The sequence below is a fragment of the Ovis canadensis genome, chromosome 2 (genome assembly GCF_042477335.2).
Source record: "Ovis canadensis isolate MfBH-ARS-UI-01 breed Bighorn chromosome 2, ARS-UI_OviCan_v2, whole genome shotgun sequence".
NCBI classification, from domain to species: Eukaryota; Metazoa; Chordata; class Mammalia; order Artiodactyla; family Bovidae; genus Ovis; species Ovis canadensis.
Window position 1 is genome coordinate 246,312,793 of NC_091246.1, and position 14,628 is coordinate 246,327,420.

Consider the following 14,628-nt stretch of genomic DNA (forward strand, 5'->3'; position numbering starts at 1 on the left):
CACCTGATGCAAAGCATTGACTCATTTGAAAAGACCCTGATGCTGGCCAAGATTGAGGGCAAGAGGAGAAGGGAAGGACGGAAGATGAGATGGTTGAATGGCATCACTGACTCGATGGACATTAGTTTGAGTAAACTCTGGGAGTTGGTGATGGACAGGGACGTCTGGCATGCTGCAGTCCATGGGGTCGCAAAGAGTCGGACACGACTGAGCGACTGAACTGAACTGATCTGAATGTTTTTTGGTGGATTGAACATTGAACCCAGCATTTCCCAGCTTATTCATGTGACATCCTCCAGAACTAGCCCTTCTGAGTAATTCAACCTTATGAAAATGCTTTAAACCCTCATTGCTAAGTCACTTCAGTTGTGTCCGATTCTGTGTGACCCCATAGACAGCAGCCCACCAGGCTCCCCCGTCCCTGGGATTCTCCAGGCAAAAACACTGGAGTGGGTTGCCATTTCCTTCTCCAATGCAGGAAAGTGAAAAGTGAAAGTGAAACTGAAGTCGTGTCCGATTCTTAGCAACCCCACGGACTACAGCCTACCAGGCTCCTCTGTCCATGGGATTTTCCAGGCAAGAGTACTGGAGTGGGGTCCCATTGCCTTCTCCACCTCTGCCCATTTTCACTTCTAGAACTTTTTCCAAGGCTAACTTGATCCCTGTGAATTTCAGGGAATCAAATTTTGCTTTCATTTCCAGTCTTTTTTCAAGTTCTGAAGCAAGAGCTAAAAAAGAAAAAAAGTATTACATATTACATACAAAAGGGATTCCCTGGTGGTCCAGTGGCTAAGACTCTGCGTTTCCAATGCAGGGAGGGGACCATGGTTCAATCCCTGGTTGGGGAACTATATCCCACACTCTAGTGAAGATCCCGTGTTCCACAGCTAAGACCTGGTGCTACCAAATAAATAAATAAAATATTTAACAACAAAAACCACACACAAGTGCACAGAACTAATTTCAGAGTTATATAAACTATTATATACTGAAATCTGGTGCTGCTACTTAGCAGATCAGGAAAAAGAATATTGTATGTTTAACTGAATCACTTTGCTACATGTCTGAAACACTGTAAATCAATTGCACTTCAATTAAAGAAAAAAAATAGAATAAAAGAAAAAAAAATTACCAACCCCTAGGGACTCTTTGTGTGTCTGCCTTTTCCTGCTTGGATGTAGCTACTACCCTTTTTTGACAACCCCACACTTTTTTTTCATAGTCCTAAAATATCCTCCTATAGAAGCCTGAAGGAATTTGAGGCCAGACAGAGAGAACTTTTCTTCTCCTTGAAATCACAAAAATCAGTGTTACAACCAGTTCACATTCTACCTCCAGAGTTCCCCAGAGTTCTCACACATGATCTGTGAGATAAGTATATCTATCCACTACCTTGTCACTTATCAGAGGGAGGAGGGAGGGCAATCAAGGCTCTGTAATCAGAAATGTGAATCGCAGGGAGATATCTGATATTGCAAACAAGGGAATCTCTAGTTGCCACACAAAGGGCACTTGCAAACCGGAACACCCAAAGGTGGTATGAAGTCTTCCTGATCAACAAGTTTCTTTTAAGATCATGCTGCAAAGAAATCAGCTTCAAAGGGGTTACTCCCGTAAATCTTGAATACAGTTTTGGTGGCTGCATTAGAATCACCAGAGGTTTATTTTTCCCTAAACCTTTAATTCTGGGAAATTTCAAATGTACAGGAAAGTACAGGGGATAGTATAACATACCGTCCTCACTCACTGCGCAGTTTCCGTAGTTACTGACATGCTTGTTTCTTCTCTGTCATTATTCCTTCTCCTCACTGTGATTGTTTTAAGGCAAATTCCAGGTATCATGTAACCCATTAGATAAAGGTTCTTTTCAAAATCATAATCATTATACCATTAAAAATATACCATACAAACAGCTAAAGAAAGAAGTGACTGGAGATTTCAAGGAATATTTCACTCAAGATGGGCACAATAAAGGACAAAAACGATAGAGACCTAGTAGACGTTGAAGAGATCAAGAAGAGATGGAAAGAATACACAGAAGAACTGTGCAAAAAAGACCTTAATGAACTGGATTTCTACGATGGTGTGGTCAGTCATCCAGAGCTAGACATTCTGGATAGCAAAGTCAAGTGGGCCTTAGGAAACGCTGCTCTTAATAAAGCTAGTGGATGCAACAGAATTCCGGAACTATTCAAAATCCTAAAGGATAAGGTCATCAAGGTGTTGCATCCAAGATGTCAGCAAATCTGGAAGACCCAGCAGTGGCCTCAGGACTAGAAAAGGGTCAAACCTCACCCCAATTCCCAAGAAGGGTAGTACAAAAGAAAGTGCTAGCCATCAGACAATCATACTCATCTCCCATGCTAGTAAGGTCACGCTTAAAATCTTGCATGCTAGGCTTCAGCATTATGCAAACCAACAACTTCCAGATGTCCAAGCTGGCTTTAGAAAAGGAAGAGGAACTAGAGGTCAAATTGCCAACATTCACTGGATCACAGAGAAAGCTAGGGAATACCAGGAAAACATCTACCTCTGTTTCATCAGTTATGCTAAAGCATTTGACTGTGTATCATAATAAACTGTGGAAAGCTGTTCGAGTGATGGGAATACTAGACCATCTCATCTGTTTCCTAAGAAACCTGTATGTGAGTCAAGAAGCAACAGTTAGAATCCTGTATGGAACAACTGATTGGTTCAAGATTGAGAAAGGGGTATGACAGGGCTGTCTGCTGTCACCCTGTTTGTTTAATCTGTACACTGAGCACATCATGAGAAATGCTGGGATAGATGAGTAACAAGCTGGAGTCAAGATAGGCAGGAGAAACATCAACAACCTCAGATACGTGCATAATACCACTCTAATGGCAGATATCGAAGAGGAACTAAAGAGCCTCTTGATGAGGGTGAAGGAGAGTGAAAGAGCTGGCTTAAAATTAAATATTAAAAAAAACTAAGATCATGGCATCTGGCCCCATTACTTCATGGGAAATAGAAGAGGAAAAGGTGGAAGCAGTGACAGGTTTCCTCTTCTTGGTCTCTGAGATCACTGTGGATGGTGACTAGAGCCATGAAATCAGAAGACGATTGCTTGTTGGCAGGAAAGCTATGACAAACTTAGACTGTGCTGAGAAGCAGAGACATTACTCTGCTGATGAAGGTCTGTATAGTCAAGGCTATGGTCTTCCCAGTGGTCATGTATAGTTGTGAGGGCTGAACGGTTAAGAAGGCAGAGGGCCAAAGAATTGATGCCTTCGAACTGTGGTGTTGGAGAAGGCTCCTGAAAATCCCCTGGACAGCAAGGAGATCAAATCAGTCGATCTTAAGGGAAATCAACCCTGAATATTTGTTGGAAGAACTGAAGCTGAAGCTCCAGTATTTTGGTCATCTGATGTGAACATTGGAAAAGTTCCTGATTCTGGGAAAGATTGAGGGCAGAAAGAGAAGAGGGCATCAGAGGATGATAAGGCTGGATGGCATCACCGATGCAATGGACATGAACTTGGGCAAACTTCGGGAGATGGTGAGGGACAAGGAGGCCTGGTGTGCTGCAGTCCATGGGGTCGCAAAGAGTTGGACATGACCGGGCAACTGAACAACAAGAACATATCATTTAAAAGAACAATAATTTCATGATAGAATTAAACATAGGAGTTTAAAAATATAGATTCCCACACCCCCTTCCCAGACCTACAGAATCAGATTCTTTGTGGAATGTTGATGGACTTCCCTGGTGGCTTAGACGGTAAAGCATCTGCCCGCAATGCAGGAGACCCAGGTTCGATCCCTGGGTTGGTAAGATCCCCTGGAGGAGGAAATGGTGACCCACTCCAGTATGCTTGCCTGGAGAATTCTGAGGACAGAGGAGCCTGGTAGAATATAGTCCTTGGGGGTCACAAAGAGTCAGACACTACTGAGTGACTAACACACACACACACACAGGTGTTGACAGAAAAAAGATGCATGACAGAAAAGGTGTGAGTTCAGTTTTATTTGCTGACTTTACAAAGGAACTGCTCTGAAGAGGTGAGGGAGGAGCCAGAATATACATGAGCTTTTTTTTTTTTTTTTTTTGCTGTGAAAAACAAGACCCAAGAATCTGAGGTCATTAGCAAATTTTCATTACATGTGTATTTTAACCACCTGTGCTGTGCTAAGTCGCTTCAGTCGTGTTGACTCTTCGCGATCCCATGGACTATAGCCCACCAGACTTCTCTCTCTATGAGATTCTCCAGGCAAGAATACTGGAGTGGGTTGCCATGACCCCTTCCAGGGGCTCTTCCCCACTCAGGGATCAAATCTAAATCTCTTCTCTCTCCTGCATTGGCAGGCGGGTAGTTTACCTCTAGCGCCACATGAGAAGCCTTCTTTATTGGAATATCAACATTTTTAGAATAAAATTGCTGAGGTGTCTGAACTGCCAGGTCATTTGCATAGGACTTCTGGGGATCTCAGAAGGAGACAGGTACAGAGTATGGCTTTTCCATATATCACAGTCTTAACTAATTAGTTAAACTCTTGCAAATCAATTAAAATGAGTACTAGGAAAGTATTAAGGGAAATCTGGCATAAACTTTTTTTTTTAATAAAATGAATAAATGTGTCTGGATCCAATTTGTAAATCTTCATATATTGAGAATTTACAATGTACTTTGCATTTGGCTCAGACAGTAAAGTGTCTGTCTACAATGCAGGAGACCAGGGTTCGATCCCAGGGTTGGATCCCAGGGTTGGGAAGATCCCCTGGAGAAGGGAAATGGCAATCCACTCCAGGACTATTGCCTGGAAAATCCCATGGACAGAGGAGCCTGGTAGGCTACAGTCCACGGGGTCGCAAAGAGTCTGACAAGACTGAGTAACTTCACTTCGCTTCACTTTGCCCTCAAGTAAATTATGAGATTAATCTGAGCTGAGCCTGGGGCAGTTTGAAACTTCAACTGGATCGATAAGCTGAGACCTGCACAAAACACACATCCAATCCCAGTGGATCCCGGCAGGAAGAGCTAGCTGGCTTTTCTCGGCCGAAGACCACGCGTGGCTCCTGGGAACTGCCGCGGGGCAGCGGAGAATAGCTGGTGTGCCGGTGGCGGTGTCAGCTCAGTCCAGATGGCGACTGGGGCTGAAGTGCGACCCTGCTCCATGTAGCGGTGGAGATACAGCCGGTCACCCCAGATTTTAATCGGAGCCCAGAAGGGGAGGAACTGGTGCTGCTAGAGCGACGAGGATGGGTCAGTCAGGAAGGCTACTGTCCCAGGCTGAGTGCAGGCACACCCCGCCCCCGGGAGCCCCCTAGCCTGCGCAGAACTTGGGGGGCCTCGGACGCCTGCAGCCGGAAGGTGGAAACCGATCACGGGTTTCCCGAGGAGGAAGACAACAACCCCAGCCTCAGGAGCCCTTTATTCTGAGTATAGGAGCCACATGCCTGCTCTCAGGCGACTCAAAGCCGATTTCAACAAGCCGGTGTCCCGAGAACTTCCCGGCCGGAGGCAGCCAGCCTCGCGCGGGGGGCAAGTGGGCGCAGTGGAGGCAGAAACAGCAAGCAGCAGCAGGGCTGGGCGGAGGCGGTTAGGCTTTCCGACTTAGGCCAGGTGGGCTCCTCGGGCTCCGGGGCCCGGGTGCTGGGGTCAGCGCCCGGGCCCTTTGCAGCCAGCTACACCCTCCCCCTTCCCTGCGGGCTTTTGCGCACGACGCGCCGCTTCACACGGGGAAGCGGGGACTTGATAAAGCCAGCGGGCGCGGGGCGCAGCTGCCGGCGTCGTGGGGGCAGCAGCGGTAGCGACAGCGGATCGACCCCTCGGCGGCCCCGGCGCGGTCTAGGCGGGAGCGGACTCGCGGCAGGGCGGGCGGCCGGAGCTGCGCGCACGGCGCTGGCGGCCCGTGAGCACTCGCCGCTGGAGAGCCCAGCGCGCGACTCCAGGGAGCACGTGGCAGGGCGCGCGGGGCCGCATGAAAGCGGGCGAGAGGATGCATCTGTTGGACAGCAAGCTTGCAGTTGGGTAAGGAGAACCTGGGGAGGGGCGGGAATTTCAGTGGCCTCAGTCCCATCTTCCCGTCTGCCATACTGGCAGTGGTTCGTTTTGGCGACGGCTCGATCTGGGACCACCCCCCCAACCCCGACAGGAGGAGTCGGGGGTAGGTGGAGGAAAGGGGAAATTGAGGCTGAGCACAGGGACCAGTCCTTCCTCGCCGCAGAGCACAGATCCTGACCCCTGCGGATTCGTTGGGGAGTGCGCGCCTGGAGCTCCGCCCCGGGGCTGGCACTTAGCCCGAGGACCGCCCCGCCCTGGGAAGCCCGGTGTCTCCAAGTCCTTGTGAAGGGGCGAGCTGCTGTCTACCTTTAGCATGAGCTCTGATCCTCCTCCGCGCTCCGTTGGACAGGCCCATCCCAGCACCGCCCCCCGCACCACCCCCCCTCCCCCACCGCCGGCTAGTTCCCAAGGTCTTTCCCTCCTCCAAGCCCTGGGAGGGATGGAGGAGGAGGAAACACACGGAGCCAAGACTCCAGGACTGGTCATTCTCTAGCACCCTCCTGCAAGGAGGGGCTTCTGGTCACTCCTTAGAGTCTGTCGAGCTTGGAGTATATCCTTAACTCTTTTTCCAAACAGGCACAGGGGAATGCGCAGGCCCCGCAGAGAGATAAGACTAGAGTCAGCCCTCTTTGCTCCCATCTCAGCTGAATCTCCCCTCACCCTTCCTCTCTGGACAGGACTTACACAACTCTGTGGCAGGATGGGACCAGCGGCATCCCTCCGTCCTCACCTGGCCTGGCCTTGCAGCCCACTGAGCTGGCTCCCCAGAGCAGCCATTACTGCCATTCCCAGAAGGGTCCTGGCAGTCACGGTGACCCCAAGAAGAGGGCCTGGCGCCAGCTCTGTGTGGCTGCTGCCTTCTGCCTGTTGTTCATGATTGGGGAAGTCATCGGTAAGAACTCTGGGCTAATTCAATGAAATTGGCACATGGGTAGTCTGGATGATCCAAAAGGCTTTTCTCCTGAATGTTCCTGTAGTATTCATACTAACAGCCCCATTTACTGTATGCTTCCCATGCTAATAGTAGGCTTCCCTGCTGGCTCAGAGGGTAAGGGGGCTGCCTGCAGTGCAGGAGACCAGGGTTCCATCTCTGGGTGGGGAAGATCCCCTGGAGAAGGAAATGGCAACCCACTCCAGTATTCTTGCCTGAGAATCCCATGGACAGAGGAGCCTAGTAGACTACAGTCCATGGGATTGCAAAGAGTCAGACGTGACTGAGCGACTGTCACTCACTCACACCATGCTACACCTCTTACACGCGCACACTGTCTCATGCAATCCTCACAACAGCCTCGTGCTGTCATGGGTCCTGATAGTCTCATTTTTATGATGAGACTGAGGCATCATAAGGTTAAGTAACTTGTCCGAGATCGCACAAAACTAGTAGGTCAGGAAAGACCTGAATGCTAGAAGAAAACGGCATTTATTGAGTACCTACAATGCTTTCCAAGCCCGTTTTTTTTGTTTTTGTTTTTGGTTGTTTTGGCCCATGGCTTGTGGAATCTTAGTTCCCTGACCAAAGATTGAACCCGAGCTGAGGGTGCCATGAAAGTGGGGAGTCTGAGCCACTGGACCGCAGCGGTATTCCCCTCCAGGCCCAATTTGAACTCAATTTTCACATTCATCCTCTAAGGAGATTTTGCTAATCCCATTTCACAGATGCTAGAAGTCGAGGCTCGGAGAAAGGAAGTCACTTGTTCATGGTTACACAGCTAATGGTGGAGAGGTCTGGAATCCCTTGTCTTTCTCCAGAGCTCATGGTTTCCCTGCTGCACACACACTCTGGGAAACTGGCTCTTTGGGGAGCCGATAAGGATCCTCCCTCCTTTTGGCCCTGCAGGTGGGTACCTGGCACATAGCTTGGCGATCATGACAGACGCAGCCCACCTGCTCACTGACTTTGCCAGCATGCTTATCAGCCTCTTCTCCCTGTGGATGTCTTCCCGACCAGCCACCAAGACCATGAACTTCGGTTGGCATCGAGCTGGTGAGGGCCCTGGTTGGGATGAGGGTGGAGTTGGGGGAGGGGGTGGGTTAAGATGTAAGTTCTTAGGTGAGTGCACTGGGTCCCTGCGTAAAGCCAGGAGGGTGACTTGGGTGGGGGAAGAGGATGTCAACCATGACTTTCGTCCTTTGGGAGCTCCCAGTCTGATGGGGGAGCCCTGGTCCCCTGTCCTCTGGGAGTTCCCACCCTGCAGGAAAGGAGAGTCCACCTTCCTGAGAGGGCAAGCTGTATTTATTTAAGAATAAACAACGTTGGCGTTCACTTTGCACATAACGCCATGGATTGGCTCTAGGCGGGAGGGAGAGGTCAGCAAAGCCTTCTGAAGTTCATCTCTGGGCTGCATTGTCATTCTCTTCTTGCTGGGAGATGGCCCAGCCTCTGTTCCTCAGAGCCTCAGTTTGCCAGCTGAGGAATGGGTGTATATTTAATGAGTCAACTTCAATTGAAAAGGTTGTCCCAGATGATGTCTTGAGCATCTTCTAGCTCCAACCTTTTCAGATGTACGAGTGGTGGGGTGAGGTGCCAGCCATAGCACCTCCAGCAGAGCCATACCTCCAATGGGACCCAGGCTCAGATTTTGTGGGGAGGGAGAGGGGGCTCCTTAGCCTCAGGGCCCCATGCTAAGATTGGTACTTGGGCTCTTCCTCAGAGATCCTGGGTGCCCTGCTCTCTGTGCTGTCCATCTGGGTCGTGACGGGGGTGCTGGTGTACTTGGCGGCGGAAAGGCTGATTTCTGGAGACTATGAGATCAAGGAGGAGACCATGCTGATCACGTCGGGCTGTGCTGTGGTTGTGAACATCATGTGAGTGTGGCCTGGGGTCCCTGCGAACCCTCCCCCTCCTCACAGGCACACCTGCCGGCCTGCTCTTGTTGTGGGTGGGGGCATGCCCCACACCAGGATGGCTGCAGGATCAGAATCTCCCTCGTGGGCTGAGCTCTGGTGCGTGGAACACCTGGGTCCTGCCTGAGGCCTGGGGCCAGGCCATCAGGAACTGTAACCTGGGGCGGCATCGGGTCCCCACCCTCGATGTGTCCATGAATAAGCAGAGACAGGCTTCCTTCCTGTTGCGGGGCGGGGTGAGTCTAGCGCTTACAGGAGCAGGGGTCCCTAGGGACAGAATCTCAAAGCCCTTTTCAATCTGATGTGCCTGAAGCTGGTCTCATTGAGACGTAAATTGTGTAGAGTGGGGGTGTCTATTTTGGGTTCTCTCCCCCTTGCCCAGTGGCCTTGGGCAAGCCAGTTTCCTCTCTGGGCCTCAGCTTCACCCTCTGTGACATGCTGGGGGGATCTCGATCTCCTCTGTAGTGCCCTTCTGCTCTGAGGTTTGGCACTGGGGCAGCTTTGTGCCCAGGTTCAGCCTGGCATTGGATGGAGCTGAGCCCCTCCTCCCGTTGGCAAAACTCTGAACCAAGGCCACGTTCGCTGGGCTCCTTCCGTGGCCAAAAGGGATCATGCTGTCTTGGGTGGGGGTTGGGATTTTGACCCCCACAGGGAGGTCAGTCCTGATGGGGGCCTCTGCCTGGCTGAATTTGAAGCTTCCATCTGCTCCCTCAGTGAGCCCCTGGACTTTCTCTCCACTCCCATAGAATGGGGTTGATTCTTCACCAGTCTGGCCATGGACACAGCCACAACCCCGAGCACGGCCACAACGCCAGCCAGGAGCAGGGAAGCCCCAGTGTCCGAGCTGCCTTTATCCACGTCATTGGAGACTTTCTGCAGAGCTTGGGCGTTTTGGTGGCAGCCTTTATTTTATACTTCAAGGTTAGAGCTGGGGACAGGGGGAAGTAGGGGAGGGGGTGTAGGTCACCTGGGGGCTTCTCTCTGCACAGGACCCTTTCCAGTTTCTAGCTCCCTCCCAGCTCTGGGCAGAAGGGTGGGAGAGGGAAGAAACATTTACCCAACACCCACTAAGCATTAGCACTTCTGATGTTGAGAATCCTGAAGGGAGGTGATGGTGTTTTCTGCAGCCCAGAAAGGGTCAGTGACTTGCACAGCATCACTTAGCTGGTAAGCTGTAGATTCAGATTCAAATCCAGAACTGTAGGCTGCTGAAGCCTGGGCATTGCCCATTACATAGAGGCAGTGGGGTGTAATGGAAAGAGCCCAGTGTTGGGTTTGAAGCCTAGATCACCTCTTGCTAGCTGCATGATGTAAAGGAGTCCCTTGCTCTAATTGAGCCTCTGTTACCCCACCTATAAAGCTGGGATGTTGGGCCAGATGGTGCCTAAGATTGCATTTAGCTCTGTCTGTGGCTTAGCCTCTTGAGCAGGGAGGGGTGGGAAGGCATGGTGTCTTATCCTGAACTGTGGTATGTCCTGCCTGTCCTTCTGGACACAGAATAAAAGGTAGAGAACTGGGGAGGCAGGGTCAGGGTGAAGCTCATGCCCACCCCGCAGAAAAAGCCCTTCTCCCTGACTCACTGCCAGGTGGGAGGGGAGAAGGGAGGCTGAGGTGTTGGCTGGTGACCCCCCAGCTCTGCCTCTCCTTTTTCCTTGTAGCCAGAGTACAAGTTTATAGACCCCATCTGCACCTTCCTGTTCTCCATCCTCGTCCTGGGGACAACCTTGACCATCCTGAGAGACGTGATCCTGGTGCTGATGGAAGGTAATCTGAGCTTGGAGCTCCCTTTTTGCTCTTTATTTTCCAATGCAAAGATAAGTTCGAGTCTGTGTATATGTGGGCTTCCCAGGTGGCTCAGGGGCAAAGCATCTGCCTGCAAATCGAGCAGACACCAGTTTGATCCCTGGGTTGGGAAGCGTCCCCTGGAGGAGAAACTGGCAACCCCTTCCAGTACTCCTGCTTGGGAAATCCCACGGACAGAGGAGGCTGGCGGGCTACAGTCAGTGGGGTCACAAAGAGTCAGACACGACTGAGCATGCACTGTGTGTGTGTGTGTGTTGGTTGTGGGGGTACATCACAGCACATGGTGGGGGGGGGGCAAGGTCTGGAGAACCTCCTGGGGTCCAGGCTAATCTTGACATTGAGCAGGGTCCTCAGGTGTGGTTGTTCTGGAAATGTCCCCTGGATCGTCCTTTCCATCCCTCTACCCCCAAGGGTGCCTCCTCCCTGCTGGGCTGTGTCCTCCCTGCCAAGTCCGGGGGCTTCCGGGTGTGTCTTTAGCACCTGGCCCTCCTGCCCTTCCTCATATGCTTCCTGAGTCTCCACTTGCCTTCCCTTTTGGAGTGAGGATTATGCGTCGCATTGCACAGTGCTGGGGGGTGCAGATTGAGGATGAGAAAAAGACAGTCGGAGTTGGACAAGAAGCACTGCTGAATCCACTCCAGCTCAGGCCTTCTTTCCTGAGGCGCTCCCGCCTCGGGAAGACGTGGCAGGGCTTTGAGGGGTGCTTAGTGGTAGCGAATGGTCTGCCCGAGTTACCACACCTACTTACCTGGCTTTCTGGCGCCCAGGGTCTGGGGCCATACGTCTCTGTGGTTGGAATCAGTCTGGATCTTGGTTTGGGATCAGCCTGAGTGTTCAGCCGCAGGTCAGAGCATTTTCTCCAAGAATGTGACGGACCCAGATAAAAACGATGACAAGGATGCCCCATGGGGGTGCAGGGAGCCTCGGGTTGCCTTCTTTATCTTAAAAAATTTTTTATATCAAACATATACTCGGGGAAGAGGCACTGTTCTAGGCACTAATAAGGTGATAAACCAAACAGTTGTCCTGCTCGCATACAGAGTTTCCATCTGAGACAGGGAGATAACAAGAAACTAACAAATAAGGTCATTTCTGACAGTGTCAAGTGTGAAGAGGAAAATACAGCAGGGTGACATGATGGGGCTCGTTTCGGGAGGCAGGGGTGACCTCAGCCACAGAGGTCTGCGTGAGGCGCTGTGTGAGGAGCAGGAAGCAGCGTGGGTGGGAGGCAGCCCAGTCCTTCAGCCCCTGTCCCTGTCATCCTCAGGGACCCCCAAGGGCGTGGACTTCACAGCCGTGCGGAATCTGCTGCTGTCCGTGGAGGGCGTGGAAGCCTTGCACAGCCTGCACATCTGGGCGCTGACGGTGGCCCAGCCTATCCTGTCTGTCCACATCGCCATCGGTGAGTGGTGAGAGCACTCGTGCAAGAGAGGCAGCCGGGGATCCCGGGGCCATCCCTGCCCGACCTGCCCAGATGATGCCGGGTGCTCACGGTGCCGGCGCTTTGGATCTGACCCCATGCTGAGTACTGGGCATCTGTTATTTATTTGATCATCAAGGTCCCATTTATAGATGCAGAAACTATAGCGGTGGGAGGTGGTAAAGGCACTCGCCCAGGCTTTTACAGCTAGTAAGTGGCAGAGGAAAGACTCTGAGCCTTTAAGCCAGAGCTTTTCCAGCCCTTTCAGGGTTGTGTGCCAGGTGTGGGAACCAGACAGTTGCCTGGTACGGGAGTGAGTCTGGGGGTTTCTTGATGTTCACAGCCCCCTATCTTGTTCTGCTGGGGCTTGGACTTGAGACTTGCCTCCTACTCGGTCCTAAGGGCCCAAGAATGAGTAATTGGTTCTCTGGTGCCTCCCCTCTCCCACCACGTGTCTTCTTGGCCCCCAGCTGAGAATGCAGATGCCCAGGCTGTGCTGAAGGCAGCCAGTGACCACCTGCAGGGGATGTTCCACTTCCACACCACGACCATCCAGATCGAGGACTACTCTGAGGACATGAAGGACTGTCAGTCATGCCGGGGCCCCTCGGACTGACCACTCGACCAGGCATCAACAGGGCGGGCACAGGCCTGCCAATGGCTGGATTGAGTGTCCCCCGCCGACCCCCAGGCTCAGCCAGGTCTTTGCCTGCCCTGGCTGGGTTATGAACCAGGTCCTCCTCCTGACCGCTGCTCCATGTTCAGTGACGAGGGGCCTTGTCCAGAAATGGGCTCCTCCCTTGCCTCCCTCATCTGACTACTGCCAGCCCCAGGAGGGGAACCCGGCAGGTATGGAGCTGGTGTGACCGCACTCCTCCAGCTCCCGGCGGGGCAGAGTTCGGGCCTAGTCCTCAGCTAATGCCACCCAACTACCAGCCTCTGGAAAGGCAGTGAGGCACAGAGAGAGGTGACAGAGGGGAGACCAGCCTCGTTGTCTCCTCACCTGCCTGCCTAACTCCCCATTTTTGGTCTGTCTGGCCTCTGCCTTATGCATCTGCGAAGCAGCTCTGCGAACCGAGCCCCCTTCCTATGCCTCCGACAATACGCTTTAAGGAGGCCATAGGCCCCAGAAATCAGGATCCAGGGGGCACCTGAGGCTGATCTGTGCCTGAATCATTTCACTTTGATTTCATTTCACGTTTCCTTTTCCTGGAGGGAGGGGGCTTCTGACTAGGTAAGGACCTGCTGGGTTCCTCTTTCCTTATCCCACCCTCACCCAAGAAGCTGTGCCAATGCAAAGGTGCCCTGGCATGAGAGGTGGAGGTGGGCGGAGCCCCAGAGCTCCCCGGCCACCCCTCTTGCTCTGATTGTGTCCTGGGGTCAAGGAGCCTGACATCAGATATGGTTGGGCCGGCTCTGTTGCCAGCATGTCCTGGCCTGCTCAGAACTTGGGGATGGACGACAAAGCAGGCACAACCCAAACAGGAGCCCCCGGCTTCCTGAATTAGAAGGTGGCTCATGCTTCCGCAATGAAGTGGAGGGACGTGTCCCCAGTCTGTGTCGCAGAGGAGGCGCGCTCCCAGGCTGCAGGCGGCCCTGATCTAACAGTCTGTCTCTGCCCTCAGGCGGGTCAGGGCCTGTCTCATCTGTGGGCTGAGAACGTGGACACCCACCTCACAGGGTTGTTGTGAGGCTTGGAGCCAAAGTGGGCTGAGCACATGGTGGTTGTGGAAGAGTGGCTCCTTTTCTCATCATTCTGGAAGGATGGCCAGAGGAGCCAGGTGCGCTCCCAGCCTCCTGGGGCAGCATTGGGTTTGTCTTGACCCTGTCCTGACCTATGGTGGGAGCAGGAGGGGCTGGTCACTCTCACCTTCCCCTCTGAGCCTCTCTGTTCCCATCAGTGAAATGACCTCTTTGTGCCTTTTCAGCACTCCCATCCAGGGTTGCCTGTGATCTCATTCTATCCGCAGGTTCTTCAGCCCCTTAAAATCGGGGGGAAGTTGTGTTGGCTTGGATATGTGTGTGTGAGACAGAGAGACTTCTGGTTGATGGAGCTCCATTCCACCCCAGTCTTCCTCCCCGCAGCCATCACAGGCCACAAGAGCCCAGATCGCTGTGCTATATGCCAAGTCTGCACACCCCTCTCGAGAGACAGCCATTGCTGTCCTCCCTTTTTGCAGATGAGAAAACTGAGGCTCAGAGAGGTTGAGTCACTGGCTCAAAGTCACACAGCCGGTATGAGGCAGGTCTGGGATTTCTGCCTCATTCCCCTAGGCCTCCCCCTACAGCAGGGGCTGGGGACTTGCTCTGGGCTACATGTTGGTACAGTATGAGCCTTTTGGCCTGGCAGCCCACAGGTTGAGGCCTTGCCAAGGCAGTTCAGCGTTCTGGGTGCAGCAGCTAGGAGTGCAGAGGGAAAAGGTGCCTCTTTCCCCATCTGGGCCTGGCACTTGGAGTCCTCCCCACCCTGGGAAGACTGCCTGGGCCGCAGCTGTGTACTTCCTCACCCACTGTCCTTGACTCAGGGCCAGA

At 52.5% G+C, this 14,628-nt stretch overlaps 1 protein-coding gene across 1 annotated transcript; it reads left to right on the plus strand.

The window, feature by feature from the left end:
- The first annotated feature begins 5,700 nt into the window (after positions 1–5,700).
- Positions 5,701–13,829, plus strand: SLC30A2 (solute carrier family 30 member 2). Its single transcript, XM_069574987.1, has 8 exons — positions 5,701–5,993; positions 6,704–6,918; positions 7,867–8,013; positions 8,681–8,834; positions 9,620–9,794; positions 10,532–10,637; positions 11,944–12,078; positions 12,567–13,829. Exons 1-8 carry the CDS (start codon positions 5,944–5,946, stop codon positions 12,710–12,712), a joined length of 1,128 nt encoding a protein of 375 aa, XP_069431088.1. The 5' UTR covers positions 5,701–5,943; the 3' UTR covers positions 12,713–13,829.
- Positions 13,830–14,628: the final 799 nt, after the last annotated feature.